General features: G+C 38.3%; 1 protein-coding gene across 5 annotated transcripts in view; it reads right to left on the reverse strand.

Moving 5' to 3' along the window:
* Atf7ip (activating transcription factor 7 interacting protein) overlaps positions 1-22,386 on the reverse strand; it is an 89,319-nt gene that overhangs the window by 37,474 nt on the left and 29,459 nt on the right. For all 5 annotated transcript variants that reach the window (XM_057763377.1, XM_057763375.1, XM_057763374.1 and 2 more), the window contains 4 exons: positions 6,699-8,320; positions 3,749-3,838; positions 2,424-2,569; positions 427-564 (listed from right to left, as the gene is read on the reverse strand). In XM_057763377.1, the coding sequence (XP_057619360.1) occupies positions 427-564; positions 2,424-2,569; positions 3,749-3,838; positions 6,699-8,313 (1,989 nt within the window). In that variant the 5' untranslated portion in view covers positions 8,314-8,320. The remainder of the gene's footprint in view (positions 1-426; positions 565-2,423; positions 2,570-3,748; positions 3,839-6,698; positions 8,321-22,386) is intronic.

The following is a 22,386-nucleotide window of genomic DNA, read 5'->3' on the forward strand; positions in this document are numbered from 1 at the left end:
TATATAACTGGTACCTTCAACTACAAAGAAAGTTGAACACAAAACACAGAAAAAAATGCCACATGAAGGCAAAGCCAGGAATGAAAAAGATACCTCCTCAGAGCTGCCAGGACGAGTCAGAGAAGAGACCTGGTGTGCACCCCTCCTCACAATACTATGCAGAGAAAGCTGTCTGCTGGGACCTTCCCCTAGGGTTTCTGTTCTCCAGCTGTGGAGTAACACACTTCAGTTGGTAAAGCATCCAGCTATGTATGGTTCTGTTTTAACAGCAGCCCCAGCAAGAACAACAGAAACCTTTTACTTCTTAAATAGGATGCAAATGTATTTTGCAGTCAGCTTCAAATACATGAAAATGGTAATACATAATCAAAAAATAAATTATACACAATGAAACATGGATTACAGAGTTAGCCTCAGCGTACAAACCTGCAGCTCGGTAAGAACTGCTTTATGCCTTTTGTTGCATTCTATCTTTTCCACTCGGGTTTTCAATTCTGCCAAAGTCTTATCAAACACAGCACATTGGAGAGCACACAATTTTTCTTCAAGTAACCACTGTATGACCTTAAAAAAAAATTCCTTTGTTACAAAAGGGCAATTCAACAACAACAACAACAAAAAAAAAAACAGTAAATATTAAGAACTAACAACAATAATAGGAACTTATTTAATGAATAAAACAGGGTTAACTAACTTAAAGAATAAAATTCCAAACTCAATGCTACCTATTGCCATTCACCACTACACCAAAAAGACAAGTCCATACTAAGGATAACACTTCCAGAGTGGAATTCTGAAAATAATTTGAAGCTTTTTAGTATTTTCTCCTTATCATCCTTATTATCCTGAACCCATTTGAACAAAATTTGTTAAAAAGAACAGCTTCAGAATTTTTCTAATCTATTAATGACTGGCAATTTTGTGAGATGAAGTAAAAATGTCACTGGAGTATAAGACTTGATAAAATATAACAAATATTTATCCAAAATTCAACCACTGTTTCATGTGACCCACAAAAAACAGGATATTGGCATATCTGTATGATCTATATGCCACACCTTAGAAATATGGTCTAGAGATGGAAATCCTCAACCCACAGGTGTTCATCAGCTTTTCACAATTCGAACAGTGCTGAATACATTATTATCTCAATAGGCACAAGAAAAGGAAACTAGGCAGTAAGAGCGTTTTTATAACTTCATTTATTTTCTTTTTAAAAAAAGCATAGATGTTTGTACTATTTGTTCTTGTATCTTAGAAGAACTTCGGTTTATTAATTTATGACTAAATACATAAGACCCTAAAAAACAACCAGACTTGGTGATTTACACCCGCAAGTGAAGGCAGGACGACACCTGCAAGATTAAAGTCAACCGGAAATTTTAATTAAAAAAGAATAAAAAAAAAAAAAAAAGATTAAAGTCAACCTGGGCTAGAGCCTACACTATTATTCTGAACAAATGTCTTATGGAGGAAAGAGGAGATCTGAGTTTCATGGTTCTCTATAAAAGGTGTTTTAAACAGATGTTGACGTGGATGTGTGTGGTGCTCATGCATGTAAAGATACGTGTGCCCATGGACCACAGAGGTCAACATCAGGTGTTTTCCATGATCACTCTGCACCTTGTTTTGAGTCAGGGCCTCATACTGGTTGAGCTAGAGTTCACCAACTACCTAGACTGGCTGGTCATTGAAGTATAGGAGTCTCTGGCTTCAGCTTCCCAGTGCACTAGCTAGAAGAGATTTATACATGAACACCACCATGACTGACTTTTCATAATAGTGTAGCAGATGAGAACTTTGGTTCTCATGCTTGGAAAGTATTTATTCTGAGAGTTCTTCCCTTTCTCACACTAGGAAAAATATTGTAAATAACCAAAATAATTAATTTGCGATAGCTGTATACTAGTATAACAGACATAGAGGAAAATTGCAGAAAATCTTTACTCTGAACATTCCTTTTCCTAGTGCATCTTAAGCCTTGTCTTTATCATCTTTATATTAACATAAAAAGGTTTTAGAAAGTACCAACTTATAAAGATTATTATAGTATTTAAGTCTACTATTAAGATTTAAAATAAATAAAGCTTGTTTCTTCTGCATTATAAAATAATGGTCAATATAGGAAGAAAAAGAAAAGCTCAAAAACTATTCACTTTTACCATAAAAACAGAAAAATATCTCCCTTTTATTTTTAATAATTACTACCACTTTTTTAAATAAAAATACTGTAACAAATAGAGTCAGAGGAAATTTAAAATGAAGTTAACAAAAATAATCACAGATTTCATAGCTTGTCATTGACTTCAAGTTCTGACTGGCTAAATTCTGACTAAGTGAACACAGAATAATAGGATCGTGCTAGAAATCTTGATGTGTGTGGACAGTGACACTCTGGAACACTGAAATAGAACGGGTAGCACCTTCTGAAGCTTCTGGTTAATGTCTCCCTTGGCTGTAATCTTTACTTGAAACTCTGCCTCGTATTCTTCTTCCATATAGCGCCGACGTTTGGACTGCACATTGTCCATGTCTTCTGATTTAGAACGTTTTCGTCTGGAAAATTCGTCTGAGAAAAACAACAAAAGCCCCCACATGCATCAGTCCATTGTTTTAGTTACAGCAGTCAACAGCCCAGTAAGTCAGCAGATGAAGCTCTCCGTCAGTCACCGTCTGACTGTTCTTAAGAGCTCGGCAGACACACACCGCAGCGCTCGGCTTTAGCTTTACAGCTGAGGTCTTGTCCACTACGCCAAAGAGAACCTGCCCACTGCTTAGCAGTGCACTCTGAAACTAGGGAGCGTTCTTCCCTTGAGATCCTCACACAGACCAAGAATGCTCTACAGTCTTGTCCTGTGGATGACAGGAACCCGCCCCAATCTTCCTTTTACTGAATTTCATAGCACATATGAATGCATTACCACAAAGACTGATCACCCTACATCGCAGACTTCTAAAATCTCTATATATTCTGAATTACTAGTTCTTCCTTGCAAAAACAGGTGCATGGCAATCATAGTGACCGAGCCACTCTCTGGTCATTCAACCCTGAGCAGAGACTCAGACATGAACTCTTAACATTTCCTAAGAGTTCAGATACAAAGAAATGAATGTCACAGAAATACACTGGCACAGAATAGACATTCAATTAAAAAATTATTTCAAATGTTAACATACATTAAATCATGAGAAAAATTGGTTTTTCAGCATTTAAAAGATTGAAACACTAATATTCCACACCTTTTATGTTACCCTATAAAACAATGTTCAAGACGAGGGGTAGAAAGAAACTCAGAAACTATCCATTCCATTTTATCTTAGTAGTAGATAAAGAACTATATCCGCATCTATCTATGCACTTTTTAATATAGATACAATAAACCAAAGGTGCTGCTGGCTTCCAGCTGCCCAGTCCTTTTCTGTCTACTGCATCAGTTCTACACCCCTTCCCTTTGAATCTGTGTTGTTAGGAACGTATTACCTCTCACTACAGCAGGACAAATTCTCCCTCTCCGAGCTTAAAAACAGTTTAAGACACCTAGTGCCTCATGTTAAGTCTAAATCCTGTGTGGAACGATTAACATAAACACACTGAAACATGAAATGATACATCCAAAGATCCTTGAACTGTCATTGCAAGATCAGGAAACTGAGGCTTAAATCAAAAAAAGCTATGGCCATCTCTGGAGCAGAGAAGGCAGCCCATCACGGCTAAGGCCAACTAAGGCAGGTGTGGGTATGTGCATACTTCTCACGGGTGGCCGCTCCTCATCTGGCACTCGCTCCTCCTCCTCCTCCTCCTCCTCAGCTTTGCTGTCCTTTTCATTCCTTTCTACTTCTGTGAGGACAAATGTAGAGAAGAAGGGAACTTTACTTATTCTGGCAAAAATTAGTAACAGCTCATTAATTTACATTTTTTGGTCTCCATTAAGCTACCAAACAAACTTTTACAAAATTAAAGTTACAAAATAGGAAATCTGGAAAATGAGAGCACAAATTGAAAAGTTAAAGACTAAGTTTACATTCAAATTGTGTTTATCCTTAATAAGTGCAATATAAAAAATAATAGATTTTAAAGTCAACGATTTAACTTCTTCATTTTCTATCACCAGTAACAACTATTATAAAGCATTCCTATTTCTTTGCTTTCAGTTACTAAACTAAACCAGAGTGGTTCAGAGGTGAAAGCACCTGCCAGCAGGCCTGACAACCAATTCCCAGGTCTCATGTGACATGAGGAGAGTCACCCTCGAACCTCCTGCCCCTTCCCGGCCACCACCCACACACTCTGTTACCTTACATAAATAAATGCAAAAAAACAAAAGCAGTAGTTAAGACAATTACCAAAATAACAACGATATTCTTAAAATACTTGTAAATTCTTTTTCTGTTTGTTTGTTTTGGGGATGTTTGTTTTTGAGGTTTTTTGTTATGTTGTTGGTTTTTTTTTTTGTTTTTTTTTGCGTGTTTTGTTTTTCGATTTTCAAGACAAGGTTTCTCTATGTAGCTTTGGAGTATGTCCTGGAACTCGCTCTGTAGACCAGGATGGCCTCAAACTCACAAAGATCCACCTGCCTCTGCCTCCCGAGTTCTGGGATTAAAGGCTTGAGCTACTACCACCCAGCCATACTTGTAAATTCTAAACAACTCATATATCTCGTCTGCAATGACCACTTTCAGATCTGTCCACTAGACTCATGGCACTTGAGACACACACCGAGTCTTAGATTACAAGGATCAGAGTGATTGCTAAAGTTTACACTGTGTCACAGAACCAACTCTGTTGAAAAATGTTCACATATTCTTACCAGAAAGTAGAGCCCATATTTCTTTTTGTTCAAACATTCTAGGGATTGAGCAAACTGCCCTTTGGGAAAGATTTAGAGAACAAGCGTGTGTGTGTGTGTGTGTGTGTGTGTATTGTGCTAGGAAGATTTAGAAAGTGTATGTGCATGCGTGCGTGTGTGTATGTGTAGGTACCTACAGAGCCAGAAACAAGTGCTGAATCTACAGAGCTGGTAGTTGTGGGCTACCATGTGGGTGCTCAGAGCCCAACTTTGGTCCTCTGCAAGAGTAGCAAATGAATATTCAGTGTTCTCTCTAGCCCCAAGGAAATCTCTTTCAACACAAAATGATCATCAAAGGCCCTTGTTCAGAAACAACTTATGTATCATTTCAGGCAGTGTCAGGGATTTCTAAAGCCCATCCAAACACAAAGCTTCCTAGTTCGCCTGTACTTATAGAGCCTATCCAAGGCATGGCGCGCTTGTACAGATGCCTCTGTTCTTCAGTACAGCCTTCTCGTTAAGTTGCTAAGTTTTCACAGTTCTATATTCCATGAAACTGGCTCCGTCTGTCAACACAGAATGATTACTAAAGGTGGGTAACCAGAGCTTATAGTTTTGGTAACCCCAAAACCTTTTTTAAAAAAGCGCTCAAATAAAGCATTTCTGATCATTCTGACATTACCTTGGTAGGTTACTTTGCCTTTAACAACCAAAGAGTACACAGCCTGACACAAACACTCACTGCTTAATAACAATAGTGTATGCGACATGTAAACAGGTTTGCCTCTGTCCTAGCTAAACTGTGGGCCACAGGCCATAGTCTGCCAACTCCTTGCCTTGGATTGAATCCATAACTATATTTAAAGTTAAAGTACTACAGGCTACTTGAAAACAACATACTCATTAGAAAAAAAATAGAGAAAGTAACGGGTAATTCATATATAAGAAAATACAAAAGGTCAATAAACAGAAAAGTTTCAATCCTGCAAAACACATCAGGAGAATGTATCCTACAGAAAATCTAACTTTATACAGATTTTTTCAAAGCTTTACACTAATACAAGGGTACCAATACTATATTCCACATCATTGGTTGTCAACTTGTGGGTTGTGACCCCTCTGGGGATTGGATGACCTTTCACAGGAGTTGCCTAAGGTCATCAGAAACCACAGACCTTAGGTTTACGCTACTGTTCATAAAAGTAGCAAAATGACAGCTGTGAAGCACCAATGAAAGTGACTCGATGGCTGAGGTCACAACACGAGGAGCTGTGGTAAGAGGCCACAGCCCCAGGAAGGTTGAGAAGCACTGGTCCACCTCATGTTTGACAATAGCCAGGGTGGGGCTCTAGCAAGGTGGAAAGTCAAATCCAGGCAAGCTGGAAACTTACTAAGAGGAGAAACAAGGAGCTAGCTTTGTGAATGTGGCTGGAGGTCTAGCTCTCATGAGCAAAGAGATGGAGAAGCAGCTAAAAACTTTCCACGATGGAAGGCATGCTGAAGTAAGACAAGGCAAGACAGAATACCTCCACAATGTCTGAACTTTCCCAGAAAAAGAAATACTAGTCCAGTCTCCTTAGGCTATGATTTTAATTATCGACAAAGTAGTATTTACCAATATGCAACAGCTTGTTTCCAGGTGTACTAGGACATATTAGTTCTTCTATTTTTATAAAAGTACTATTTTTTTAAACTGTCTTATTAATAGTTTAAGATGGGGGTCTCATGTAGCATAGACTAGCCTCAAACTACTTATGCAGCCAAGGTTAACTCCTGGGCTCCATCTCCCCTTGTGCCACCACACTTAGCTGTATTTCTGTAATGTTATTCAAGGATCACTGACATCAACATTAAATGGGAAGGTTCTAGTAAACAGTTCATTAAAGCAAATAAAATCCATAATCAGCTAACCTGGAGAGCTCGGCTTATTTTGTGATATAACCTCGGGCTCATCTTTTCCACATGAAATGTCCTCTTCATCAGAGAGGACCAAAAAGGCTTCTTTTGGCAAATTCTCAGTACTTTCTTGTTTTGATGGTGAGCCAAAAGAACCCTCCATTTTCTCTTCCAAATCTTGACTTGTCTCAGCCGGAAGGAGAGAAGTCTTTGAAAAGCACGGAAGTTCATCCTCCGCAGGTGCAAGCTTTTCCAGAATAGGAATGATCTCGTCTGTTTCCATGGAGTCCGTGGTGTCTAAAGCAGTCTCCTTCTTGTCTTCTGCAGCACCGTCACTGACAGCTTTCTCAGCTTCCGCAGGACTTTTGTGTTCATCCTTCTCACTTTGGTCAACTTCCATACTGCTGGAGATGGCCTCTTCTGCGAGAGCAAGCGCGGCAATGGGCTCTTCCTCTACCTTCTTTGTATTTTCTGGAGGTAGATCACAACAAATAATTGCACTGTGTGTTTCTAGAGTTTCTTCCTCCTCATCAACATTATTGTTAGTTTTATCTTCCTCATCAAATGAGTCTTTACTTTGAATTTGGTCTACGTTTTCACTGTCTTCATTTTTTTCTAAACAATCATCATTGTTATTGCTACTCTGCTCTGTCTTGTCAGTTTCAGAACTCGGTTCACAAACTGGCACAGAACTTGGTTTAAAAGTATCAGTGGCTGATTCGGCAGCCAGCTCACCAGGAGCCAGCTCACCAGAAGCCAGTCTGCTACAGGTAGGCCCACCAGAGGACTCATCACTAGAAGGCAGATCATCAGAAGGCAAATCACCAGAGCGGGCACAATCATCAGAAGATGGCTCCCCAGGGGCCAAGTCACAAGACACCACTGCCACTTCACCAGCAACCACTTCATCTGTAACTGGTTCACATGAAACTGCTTCATCCGACAGCGGCTCACCAGAGGTGGAACCACCAGATACAAGATCATCAGAGGCAGGCTCTTCAGAAGCAGTATCTGCAGAAGTGGGATCACCAAGGGTGAGATCACAGGAGGAGGGATCACTAGAAGAGGACTCCTCACAGGGAGAGCCATCAGTGGCTGGTACTCCAGCAGCCAGCTCTTCTGTGGTCAGATCAGCAGGGGCTGGGGTAGCAGGGGCTGGGGTAGCAGGGGCTGGGGTAGCAGGGGCTGGGGTAGCAGGGGCTGGGGTAGCAGGGGCTGGGGTAGCAGGGGCTGGGGTAGCAGAGGCTGGTTCACTGGTTAGCTGAGAAGCAGGCTCAGAAGTCACACTAGGAGATGAAGGCTCACTACTTGAACCCTCTTCTTGCTTGTTTTTTACATTAACATTTGGGATACAAGGTGTTTCTTTCAATTCTGTTTTACTTTCTTCAGATTCAAAACTAATCCCTTCGATCCCATTCACTTCTTCTCTATCTTGAATACAATCTGTATTTTCCAAAGGCGAGGTGGGATCCAGATCTCCATTTTCGTGGTTCCCGTTTAAGAGTCTAGCATCGGTTTTCAGCACCTCTTCTTTGATTTTATACACAGCTTCGAGCTGCTGACGGTCACTCACTCTCATTGTTTTGCGAGCCTTGAAGACTTTTTTCTGAGGTTCTTCTATACTATCCATTTTGAATCTTTAAATAAAAAGAAAAAAAGGAATAATTGAGACAAAAGTCATTTAACTACAGGTTTACTGAAAATTAATGTGGACAGTTTAGACGATTCATATTTACTAGATTTACATAACATAAAACTGAGAAATGACACAGCACACACCAGAACATCAGTTGCTAAGAACATGAAGAGAAAAGAGGGATAGTTTTTAACTCTAAGAGTTAAAAAGCCAGAGAAGCAGCTGGGTGGCAGTGACACACATCTTTAATCCCAGCACTTGGGAGGCAGAGGCAGGTAGATCTCCATGAGTTTGAGGCCAGCCTGGTCTACAGAGCAAGTTCCAGGACCAGTCTGGGCTACTCACAGATAAACCCTGTTTCGAAGGGGAAAAAATTCAGAGGTGCTTCAGGAAGCATGAAAAAGCACATGAGGAAAATGAATTCTGGAAACGAAACCTGAGTCTTCAAAAGCAGGAAATATACTTAGCCACTGGGCCATTTCCCAGCTTGGTTTATAGGTTTGGAGAAAGCAAGCAATGATGCTAAAGAGACCAGGATTCTTGCACGGAGTACAAAGAGAAACATGCAAACACTCACTGTGGCGACAGCTACACAATGCTGTCAATCCACTGAAAACCCTCTAATTGTACATTTTTATGGACAAATTATGTTATAATATATTGTAGTATGTCCTCTTTTTAGGTCAATTGCATTAGAGTTTACCAAAGAATGAACTTTATCCTTGTTAATGCTTCTGGTGTACAACTGCTCTGTACTTTTGCTCATTTCTCCTCTAATAATCATTTCTTTGACTTTTTGCATGGGTTTAATTTGCATCTGATGAGTTATTTTTTCAGTTACTGAAATAAAATATTCTTTGAAAAAAAAAAAAACCCACCCTGGAGAGAAAGAGTTTGCTCTGAATCCTAGCTCAAGGTTGCAGCCCATTGTGATGGAGGTCAAGGCGGCAGCAGGAGGCTGACATGGCTGCTCACGGCGCATCCACAATCAGAAAGCAATGATGAGGTCTGGTGCACGCCTCACTTTTGCTTTTCTGAGATCAGGCCCCAGCCCAGCGAATGGGGTGACTCATGGTGGGTCTTTCTACTTCTTAAGCCTAATCAAGATAACCCACCCACCGGCATATCCAAGACGTCCATATCTCAGGCAAGTCTAGCTCTCAAGTGACAATGGAGACTAACTACTGAACCATATTTCCTTAAGGTTCAAGTTTAACCACTAATTTCCAATTAAATTTCATCTTTTATGACGTATGACAGAATGTCATTAATTATTAAGAGTATCTTTACCTGAATATCTCCCCCCCCTCCCCCCGAGTGTCTCAAACAGCCAGAGAGAGAGAGAGACAGATATTCTGGTAACTGTTTTGGAACTAGCTCTTATAGATCAGGCTCACCTCGAACTCACAGAGATCCACCTCCTAAGAGCTGGAACTGAAGGAGTGTGCCACCACCGCCTAGTCTAATCTCATGCTTTTTCAAAGATTTATTTTTATGTGTATATACATCCTGAATATCTGTGTATCCTGTGCACCCAAGAAATCCAGAAGTAGATGCTGGATCCCCTAGAACTGGGGTTACAGACAATTCTGAGCACGTGTGAGTACTGGGAACTAAACCCAGGTCTTCTACAAGAGCAGAGCCATTCCTCACTGCTAGGCCACATTCCAGCTCGAGTCTCATAGTCAGGTGTCATATTATCATTCTTTTCTGCTAAAATATTTTCTAATTTTCATAGTTCTTTTTTTTTTTATCTATAAATGACTGACTTGTGTATTTCTTTAAGAGGTAATACTAACCACCAGGTGAAGATCAAAACCCAAGCAAACACTGACCATGAACAGTTCATGACGCATCCTGGGCCACAAAGTGCCTGATGATTTTTCCTTAAAATGAGAGACTGTGGAACTACACCATTACTGCTTAAACTACAGATGAGTAGAAGGCTAAGAGGGTGGGCTCTATTGCAAAGTGACCAATGCCTTCAGATAACAGCGTACCTAGGAAAAACTACAGTAAGACGGGAGCTTTGCTATTACAAGCCAAAGAACACCTAGAAGTTAGGTGGAAGAAGCTGACTGGACAACTGCTTCCTCAGGACCTTCCAAGGAAATATGCCTTGACAACACCTTTTGAACTTCTAGCCTGTGAAGTTAAGACAATATATCTAGGTTTGTGTGTGTGTGTGTGTGTGTGTGTGTGTGTGTGGTTTACTATGTAAACACAATAGTGAGAGTGAGGAATTGCCTCAATAGACATAAAATATCCATTAGACTATATTCAACATTACCTCATCCTTAATAAGACATTTAAAAACAAAAAATTTACTTAAATCTGATAAAGGTTTTCTAGATATAAATGCTACATTTAATGGTGAAATAAGATTTTTTAAAAAGGCAGCCAGTGGTAGCACACGGCTTTATTCCCAGCACTCGGGAGAGGCAGAGGCAGGCGGATCTCTGTGAGTTCTGGGCCAGCCTGATCTACAAGAGCTAGTTCTGAGACAAGCTCCAAAGCTACAGAGAAACCCTGTCTCGAAAAACCAAAAAAGGGGGGTGGGGGGAGGCAAAGGTATTCACATCACCGTTTTTATATAAACATAAACATTTCTACGTGGCATGTGAAGTCCTGGATATGATCCCCAGTACCACCAAAAGGGGAGCAATGCCAGCTGTAGAAGAGTGAAAGGGGTAGGAGAGGGAGGAGGGAGGGAAGAAAGGAGGGGGAGAGGAAAAGCGTGATCAACCACAGTGGAATAAAACACATGTACATGTGTGCCTGCACACATATTCGTGCACATGAACGCACGCACGCGTGTGCGCGCGCACACACACACACAGTCAACGAGGGTCTACCTTTTTTTCCAATTTTTCTTTAAAAAGGCTTTTTTCCGTGTTATATACAAACAACAGTTCTCCCCTCCTGAGGCTCTACATCTTTAAGCTCCACAAAACCACCTAATTTACACCATATCAAATCAGGTTTTAACACTGTCACTAAAATAACCTAGCTACAAGAAATAAGCCAGCCCAAGTTGTTAATAACAATTACCTTTCAAAAATAAGCCTGACCTATTTGTCAGAGACCAATAGGATCCACACTTGGTCAAAGAATGTCTAGATTGTGTTACATTCGACATTCATTTTCTGAATTTAATTCAATAATATAAACATTTCTTAGTTTTATTTAAATTAAAGAACTCTTTAGAAAACTTATCTTTCAACTATATAGAAATCTTCAAACAAAATCACCACTGGACTATTTCTATTTCAAGAGTCTAGAACTGAAACCAAGTTTTTCCTTCCTCATTCACTTCAAAGTCATGCTACCTATACCTTTTTCTGTAGTGAAGATATAGAATTTGTAGCCTACTTTTTGGTGCGGCAGGTAGAACCCAAGGTTTTCTTCTTCACACTAATCAGTGCTATCAATGAGCTCTACCCCAGACAATGCAAGCCTGTTACGCACCTTATTGACTGTAAACATTTTAAATGTAGCTTGGTTAACCTTTAAATAAGTTCAAATACTAAAGCGCCATTTCTTTAGACTTTGAAATATCCATTTCCAGATATTCTATGCATAACCAAGTTATCATTTACATTAAAAAAAATTTTAAAAACTTCATAGCTTTCAAAATGCAAATCAGAAATTAACTTGCTGAGAGCCAGGAATGGGAACCCGGGTCTCCCCAGCTTCCCCAGGTAGCAAACAATGTGAGCAGGTGGCCCAGCCCTTCAGCCTCTTCGTTTAAAGGACCTTAAAAGGAAGTAGCTCTACCATATATACAGGCTTTGCTGAGAATTAAATGATGTGACTAATTAATAAGATTAATTAACTAATTAATTAATTAAGATTGTCAGGCAATGATGAGTACACCCATAATCCTAGCTAGCACCTAGGAGGCTGAGGCAGGAGGATCACCACAAATCTGAGGCCAGCATGAGTTACACAGTCAGATCCTCTCTAAGCTCTGTTACAGAGTGAGGCTCCACCGATACAAAAGAGAAGTGTGTTTAGACTGCAGCAAGCAAGTCCTCAGCATTACTGTCTTCCGCTAGACTATTTCCTCTGGGCACTTCTAGGCATAACTGTCAGAGTTTGAGACAAATTAAGTAACATTGATGTTGTGTGTGTCTATGTGTATGTATGTGCCTATGTGTGAGAAAGATAATTAGAAAATCCAGTGTAAATAACAATTAATATTAAACTGTCTTCACCAAGTATCACTTAGCAAAACTAAGTATAATACAAGTCAAGCTGGCTTTAGCAAAAATAAAATAATAATAAAAAACTAACATTAACTTCAGTAATAAGAACCAAAAAGTACTGCCAGAAGACGATGGGTAACTACCTTCCATACCCACAAGAGAGCACACTACATCCATTTACTGGATTTTCATAGTGCTAAGCAGAACAAAACACAGACAAAGCAATAAGAAGTAGCATGAGCAACCAGTTCAGACTAGTCCAGCCACATCTGTGCAAACCAATCAGCAATCTGCTTTGAGAAATCTATTTTGTATAAGCAAAGCTCAGCAGGAAAAAATATGTGCGAGAGAAGGGTGTGCTAACTGCAAAGCAGTCTCCAAGGCTGTGCTCGCAGAAGGCATCGCTAACGCCGTCTTCAGCACTGTCATCTGGACACGGCCTGTAAAATAGATGCTCCATTTGGGGCACCCACACGAGATACAGAACGTTCACACAAATCAAACTCATTTACAGAAAAACCCATTTCTATTTTACAGGAGAAAGTGTCTGCCATATCTAGAAACAACTGCATGGTGTGATGGATTAGTTTCCCCTGGAAGTACTTTTTTAATGAAAGAGTTTAAAAATAGAATATTTTAAGACTTAACTTTACATACTCAGATCTAAGAACTCTGGAGAAATGCTATCAACATTTTCTATATAAATTCATATGTAAATAACCAGAGAAATATATGTTACCTGAAATATGTCTTTTATGGTTTGTATTTTTTTTTTCCAGTTTTTTGATAAATTCTTTTTAAGAAAAGACCCATGAGCCTCTTCTTTAAAGGAGAACCTTTTTTCCGGTGTCCCGCTCCCCTCCACCCACTTCTTTCACTTCCTTTCTATCAGGAGAGCACAGCCCTGAGACAAAGGGAAGCTGCTTTATCTTAGCTTTTAATCTTCCGGCTCAAAAACTCAAGAATGTAAATGGCTGTTCTCAGCCAATCAGCAGTCAGCATTCTGATTCCTGCCCAGCAACAGAAGACAGACAATAAGGTCAGAGAAAGACAGTTTACAAAACCAGATCTGAAATACTGCACTGTGGTTCTTTGTCTGAAATGATAAATCTAGAAGATTTGAAATCATGAATCTAGAAGATTTCATGTCTTAAATCTATGCTATGTATTAAATATACAGCACACATTAAACAAGCTAATAAGGTTTACATCTTTTATGTTACCTTATCTTGCTCTAGTCAATGGTCATAAATGTTTTAAAAGATAACTTCCTATCTGAGGAATCAGTTAAACAGGGACAACACATAAAAATATCCTTTCTACACAGTGAGTTCAAATTTTTATAGGTTCTAATACATATTCTTTTAGAAGATTAGTAGTAGTTTTTGTATTTATAAAACATTTATAAATAAAACCCATCAAAATCTCAAGTCCAAATAATAAAGATGACTTCTCGTATCACCTCACCTTCTGTCCCCACTGCACATTTCCAAACCCAAACCCCACAGCACTCTGGACTGTGGCAGATGACAGGGTGCTCTGCTGGCTACTGCGCGGAACTGACTCGGCTTAAGTCACACAACAAAATCAAAATGTCTTACTCTCGGTGACTTAAAATATATAATTAATACAAAAAGCACAATTAATGCCTTTCACAGTTTTTATAAAAAAGACCACATAAACTCTGATTTTGAAGCAATAAAATGTGGGTTATAAAGTACTTCTACAGGGTTTTTATTAAATATTAAAAAAACAGAAAATCTATGATCAGAGTTCTTTTTTTTCCCTCAAATTCACCATCTACTAGCTTTTCCTAGTCAACAAAATGTTAACTAATCATAATTTTTTCCCTTCGTTACAGATGAACCTTGCAATTTTTCAAACATACCCAAGAGGGAGCTTGCTGCAGCCATAATTTTAGTTTATATAATCTCCCCATAAGAGAAATAAATCAACAGCTGCTTCAGTGCTTCAGTCCAGCAAGGGAACTGAAATTCACTCTCTGATTGGCTCAAAGCCTTAGCTGCCTAAAGCCAATCAGAGAAAAATATCCCAAACCTTACCCAGCAACAAGGGAAGCTGATGTGGGCAAGTGTTCTACTAAGAATTACAGGCACTGTGAAAGTCAAGGGAAACAATAAAATTGAATCCTATTGCACCTATAACCTCAAATGCTTTGTGTGAATAACAGGTATCCGTACTGCTGCTTGGTTTTTGTCTGAGTGCTTTTCTCCATTTTATTTAAACCAGGGCCTAGACAGTATGTACTGTCTTCCAAAAGCAGTCATAAATTACTGATTCAAACCACATATGGAATCATCATGCTAATTCAGACTAATATTATTAATAAAGGATATTTAAAATTCAAACTAATAGTACCTAATAAAGGATATTTAAAAATAAAATTCACACAAAAACTTAGAACATGAAGCAAAATCACATAAGTGCAGCACTCATCTGTAACAAACACTTCAATCATGCCCAGGCTGTTAAGCACATTATTAATACTTTTCCAAACAATCAGATGCTGAAATAAATCACCGTTTTATAGGATTTATTTTTGTTTTTTATTTATGTGCATGTGGTTGTGCCTGTGTTTTTGCTACACATGTGCAGGTGCTTGTCAGGATCAGGAGGACATCAGACACTCTGGAGCTTGAGTTACAGGTTCCTGGGAACCGAACTCTGTCTCTGGAAGAGCAAGTGCTCTTAAGCACTGAGCATCTCTTCAGCCCCTAAAATATGTTTTCTACCATTGTTTTTCCTTAGATGGCTTAACAAAATCAACTCAACAAGCCTGACTACTAATAACCGAGTCCTATGAGTTCTAACCTATTGGCCAGTAAGAGACTGTTGGTCTTCGTCACATATCCTTAGCCTCTTAGAAGGGCAGTTCATTTCTAACCTGGATGCAATAATGGCTCATGCCTGTAATCACAGCACTAGGCAGAGGAGGGAAGATGCTGAGAAACTGTCTCAAAAAAAGGCAAATCAATCTGGCAGGTGAGGTACTAAACACCTTTAATAGCAGCACTCAGAAGACAGAGGTGAGTCTCCATTGAGTTCCTCAACAGCCTAGGCTATGTAGACTTCAAAGAGAACCAGGGCTCAAATAGAGCAGTCTCAAAACAAAACACCAAAACAGAGGACATCAAAGTAACTCACCAGGGAAGGTGCTTGCCACTGATCTTGATGACCTGAATTGGGCCCCTGGGCCTCAGAGTGGAAGGAGAGAACCACAAGTTGTCCCGTGACCTCCATTCATGTGGCAAGGCACACATGAACCCACAATCATACATCAAATATAACTAAACATGTAATACAAACTAAACAAAGCCCTCATTTCTGTTGAGAGCACTGAATTTTGCACTGCATAGAACTTGCAGTATTTCTTGATGAAAGCAGAACCATACGAAAATCAGTGTTAGACAGTAAATACTAACAACCCTTCTCAAGCTGATGGCCCCTTATTCACGCCAGCCAATCTGACAACACAATGACTCAGCACTTTGACCTTTCCCCAATCCACCTTAGTATAAATTAAATAAAAACTATTTTATCTTAAAAACAAGATGATGCCTTGTCATTTTGTTTAAAATCCATTATCTTTCTTTAACTTCAGCCTAATCCCTTTTATTGGGTCACACTTTAAACATTTAAAAAAAACAACAGTGCTGGAAAGATGGCTCAGTGGCTAAGAACACTGGTTGATCTTCCGAAGGACCCAGGCTCAATTCCCAGGACCCTCAGCAAAAATTGATTTACAATTTTCTGTAGCTCAAGAGGAATCATACATCCTCTTCTGACTTTCCTGGGAACCAGGCACACATAGGGTGCACAGATATTTTATGTAGGCAAAACATGCATATATACCAAATAAATAAATTTTTTTAAGCTACAAAATACTGTTAGCTCATACTTTATTTTAGGAAGTTCAGATTTCCAGGTGATTAAGAGTTTGCATGTAAGATAGCACCAACACTGTTTTCAACACACCCCAATAAGCCTGCTCCTTTCTCCTTACCCTAAGTGGGGCAAGATTCTTTAGCATGTTTATCACAACAGACAAGAGTGCATTGCATTAAACACACTAAAAAAGAATATAAAAGAACAAAGCAGGCAGCATTAAATACTAAGGTCTACCGGTCCTTTACTCATGGAAAATGCAATTAAGCTGATTTTTACCAGGACAACCAGAAAGTATAAATGAAACAAATGCTCTCTGAGCCTAACCAAAACCTCGCATGTATCTGAACCTGGCAAGTTTTATGAGCTACATTTACTTAATTTCCTGTGGCTTTATCACATTGTCACAGTATTCATAAGTATCCTGCTACCATTTACTATTCTGCCACTATCTTAAAGGAATCATTTTTAAAATAAACATTATTCAATTCTAATACATTTACATTGTTTCATGAAGTATTTTGGCATATATCATCATATCTCTAGTATAAGATTTTTAGTATAAGGCTTATTTTATAAATCCAAAACTTTGATATCAGAAAACATCTTAAATACATCAATGTTTTGATGTGCTTCTGAAGCCATTCACAAAATAATGAAATATGGGAGTCCTTAATGAACACATACTATTTGTGTTTGGGATATATAATAAATACTGAAGAATAATTCACTACATACATAAAACTGACACGTATGATAAATAAAATCTGCTCTCTTAGAAAGCAAAGATGGTAATCTAGAACATTCTGGCAACTACTGAGCTAGCATGCTCACATATCTACACATAACTAATAAAATGTACCACTTGCACAATGTCTGAGCAGCAAAGTCAAACACTGTTAGAATCAAATCTGACAAGAGGCTTTTTTCAGCCTTAAAGAAGCTTACATGGACAGTGTGGTTTCCTATTTCAAAAGTAAAATACCCCTTTAAAAGAAATCTACGCTTATTACTATATCATGATGGACAAAACCCTCTATGAAATAATAAACATACCCCAAAGGCGCCCCTTGCAGGCATCTTATCAGTTCTATGACAGAAACAGAAACTGAAATACAATTTGCATAGTCACTGTGGTTGGCTAATGAAAGCAGGACCATGTAGCCAATCAGGAAGTTAGAACTTGAGCAACCCGAAGAGGAGAAAATGTAAATCCACCTGGCAACAGCCTAAAAATAGAAACAATATGCAAGTATGACTCCTAGAACAGATGTAAACCTAGGAGTTTACTAATTACTAACTGAAATACCTTACTTTCTTGAAGACAGAGTCTTGCGTTTTAATATCTAACATTAACCTGACATCTAATTTGCTTATTAGATCCCAGTTACAGTAAAATGAATGCTACATTAAACAAACGGATCACTGCATTCTTTTACTTATGGACGTGTGTGCTCTTGTGTGCATGTGTGTGCACTCACATATTTATTTTCCCTTTTCCAGGAGAACAATGAAACACTTGAAACACGGTTGTAATACATTCTAGGCTTTCAAAAGCAAATCTTAATATATGAATAACATTTCACTTTCCTAGCACTTTTGGTATAATTACTTAAGAATGGGATTTATTGATTTTTACACCCTGTTTGGTGTACAAAAACACAAACAAGTGAATAAAAGCAGGCCTCTAAATAAGGTAAGGGTTTGCCTTATACATTTTTTTAAACATTAACTTCTAATGATAGTGTATCTTATACACAATAGGTATCAATAATTATTTTCTCAATAAAGCTATTACTAGCATTGAGGGGAAATTTTATATTACTGTTCATGTCAAACAAAATATATTTGAACATAAATAATCTGTACAAAATCTCTATTTCTGATTTTTCAATTGGTTAGCAAGATGGCGATGTTAAAATCTACAATGTTTAAAATTTCTTCCATTGTCCAGATGTGAGACACATTTCTTCACTCTGACCTTGAAACCTAATGGTTTTTTAGCTTATATGTGCCTTTTTCTCTGTGTATTACAAATTTACTCCAGAGAGAATTCTCATTTCTAAAGGCGGCCAACTGCAGTCTCCTGTAACAGCTATGAGGGAGGAATGTAAAGACGCAGCACAAAGAGAGCTCTCCCAGCATGCATGTCTGAACCCTAAGATGGGGGTGGGAGGACAGAGAAGATAATCAAGAAAATTATAAAACAGGAACAAAGAAAAGGTCAAAGGAGGACAAAACAAAAAGCAAAAAGAACACTTGAGTTTCACTTTAACTTAAGTTACAGCTGCTGGAATCAAAGGCGGCTAAAACATCAGGTCCTGTCAGAACAGGCACTTGTCTGGTGTGTTTTTCTTTTTTTCCTTTCTTCTTTTTTTCTTTTTTTGTTTGTTTGCTTCTGATTTTATTCTTGAGGTGATGGGAATCAAATACAAACCATTTTAAATAGTAAAAGTCCCATAAACAGATAGATAATAAAGGTTAAACGCACCTTCTAATAACACAATGGCTAAATTTTAAAATGGAGTTTTATCTAGAATATTTTAAACAGTTTACATAAAATATAAAGCTAAATTTTCCTTAATGTTGTATTCTTATTTGTTGAATATCCAAACTATCTAACTATACTTATATCTTAATAAAAAGGATTAAAATAAAATCTTGAACATTGTATCTACACTATTATCCTCATCACAAAAGCAAGCAGTATAAATTAACCTGTGAGCTACAACTAATTAGAGGGTTTTTCCTCATTCATGATCTAATTTTGTTAATAAGGCACTACTGATGGGAAAATGTCTTTGATAAACCTAGATCATTAATATGACTTTAAATACAACCCTTACTATTTCTATTTTCTTTCACTGTATTTAGAGTAGTTACATTTTTTTACTTATACTTGGTCAGTTTTACTTTGAGAAAACCAAGAAAGCATGAAATCTCAAGCATTATTCAAAATAGCCAAACAATATCAATTCATATTTGTGAGGAACCTGCATAATCAATGTACCTTAAACAACCAATTGAACAACTAACAAACACCCTGGAAAGGCTCCTAGAGCTCCAAGGTCAGCAGGGATGAAATGCCACTTGTAGCTTCTCTCCTCCAAAGCTTCACTCATCCATCAACTGAGAACCAGATGTTGCTCAGCCAGCCTCTGTGGACTGAGGTCTAAGGGCCATATAGAGCCAACACCCTAACCCACTGTCTCCTCCTCCCCAGCAAAGCACACTGCCAAGCATCCTTCCTGGTAGATCTAGGGGAATTATTTTAACTTTGCCACAACTCTTCTAGCCAAGTCTATCTACAATCCACATCTTCACTACATACATACATACAGCAAAATCTCTGCTGAGCATACAACAGAAGCAGCAGCAAATTACCTTCCCATTCTAAAATTTTCCCAGAAAAAAAGTAAGAAGAATTTTATCTATTTATTGCTGGCAAATATTCCTTAAAAGGTTAAGTATTATAGGTTAAGCTACTACTAGAGAAGAATTCATGGGGCTTCCTGCCTTCATCTCTGCAGAGAGACAAGTGAACACCACTATAGCTGGTTCCATTAGTTATTATTGAACACTTTTTTGTTTGGTTGGTTTGGTTTTTTGAGACAGGGTTTCTCTGTGTAGCAGCCCTGGCTGTCCTGGAACTCACTGTATAAACCAGGCTGGCCTCACACTCAAAAAGATCCCTTTGCCAAGTGCTGGGATTAAAGCCATATAAGCATATAAAATATAGTATAACAGGAAGTGTTATTATAACTGGATCATATATTCCAGGTGGGTGTATATGAAATACAGGCATGTAGAGTCTTTTTCTACATGCATGACCAGGCTGTAGGAGTAGTCCTCTAGCTTTCGTGTCTTTATTACAACATTTAATTCTAACTATCGAAAGACTGGGAGACTGAGAGATGGCTCAGCAGTTAAGAGCTCTCGCTACTACTGTTCAGGGGATCCAAGTTCGTTTCCCAGCACCCACATCAGGCAACTCAGAGCAGTATCTGTAACTCCAGTTTCAGATGCTCCCACAATCTGGACTAGCTTTTGACACCTCCCGGACTCACATGCACACACACACAAAACCAACAATCACAAAACGGATATTTTTCATCGTTTAAGAGACTATACTTTAGGGGGATCGAAGAAATGGCCTGGTGATTCTTGCAAGGACCTGAATTTGGTTCCCAGCACCTACATCTCTCAGCTCACAACTGCTGTTAACTCCAACTCCACAGGATCCAAAACCCTATTCTATGTTCCAAAAACACCCACAAGCATATATAAACACATATTCGCGTGCACCACACACACAAATAAAATAATAAAAAGACATGAACTTATAAAGCCTTTATTGTCTTCATGGTAAGCTTAATTTTTATAAGCTAGATTTCTAAACACTGTATTTTAAAAAATTCTTTAAACCCTCAAATTCAAAGAGTATGACTTTCTTTCCAATCCCATTTTAAACTGCACTTCTGCTCATAACCCTATTTATAATTCAGTCATAGACAAAGACTTCTCAAGTAGTTGCTAAGCAACAGCAGCATGCTCAGCTTGGGCCTATTGGAAATCTGGCTGTCTGCCACATTAAAGGATTTAACTGAGCCTAGAGCCTCCAGAATTTAAAAAAGCAGACAAGAAGGAGGAGGAGAAAAAAAAAAAGAGGAAGGGAAGAGGAAGAGGTAGAAAAATGAGGAGGAGGAATAGAGAAAGGGGAAAATCTCCCAGTGACATACAGTAAAATCTACAACAAGCCAAAAGCACCTAGTGCCATATCCGAGTATTTCTGAAAACTTACAATCCTCAGAAGGTTTTACAATTCTTAAGCTCCTCTTCTAGTAAAAACAAAGCCACTGCAACAGCTTCATAGCCCACTGAATACAGTCGTGAGAACAATGTATGGGACTGCCATGACATCAGGACTTCAAGGATTGGAGAAAAGCAATCACATTTCTTTATCTCTATATGCCTGGCTAACAACAAAGGATAATGCCTCCACACTAAACTATGCTATTTTTCTATTTTAAAAAACTGAAACAATTTAAACTTAGGAAATGCAATAACAATCCAAAAAAATCACGAACCACAGCTGCCATTTCTTAATAAAACTGAGCGAGCATTGAGTACTTCAAAACTCATTAATTTATGCAAATTAACACTGATAAGAATAAAACTTAGCATTGTCAAGATCATTCCTTAAGCAAACAAAGATCATTTCAATCAGAAATCTTCATACTTGAACCAGCAGGAACGGTGTGACGCTACTTACTACTGTAGACGCCCTAACCAAGTCAGTCTGTTCAACACCTGCAGAATATACAGTAAGAAAAACATGTCCAAAACATCAAAGGAGCAGGGCGGTGGTGGCGCACGCCTTTAATCCCAGCACTTGGGAGGCAGAGGCAGGCGGATCTCTGTGAGTTCGAGACCAGCCTGGTCTACAAGAGCTAGTTCCAGGACAGGCTCCAAAACCACAGAGAAACCCTGTCTCGAAAAAACAAAAAACAAACAACAAAAAAAACAAACAACAACAAAAAAAAAAAATCAAAGGAAAGGTATCTAAAAACATTTATATGGATTTAAAAATATGTGCAATATTAGAATTATGCAAGACATGATTCAATGTAGAAAATACATCGTCCTAAAAAATAAAAACTATCAAAAGAAATTCTAGTCAAAGCTTCACCGACATAATTTTTGTATCATAACAGAAATTTTAAGATTAATATCTAAAACAGAAGAAGTGGTTTATAAAGAATCAAAAAGTTTTCCCACCAAATACAAAAGCTTATGACAAAGTAATAATTGTTTAAAAGTAACAGTTCAATAGAATGGTCCAAAGCATAAATAAATAAGGATACGGCTTCTTAAATGATTAAGAATAACCAAGTTAGATATGAGTACAACACCAAACAGGCTATATGGAAAACAATGGACCATCCAATGATAC

This window comes from Chionomys nivalis, chromosome 1 (genome assembly GCF_950005125.1).
Source record: "Chionomys nivalis chromosome 1, mChiNiv1.1, whole genome shotgun sequence".
In the NCBI taxonomy this organism is placed as follows: Eukaryota; Metazoa; Chordata; class Mammalia; order Rodentia; family Cricetidae; genus Chionomys; species Chionomys nivalis.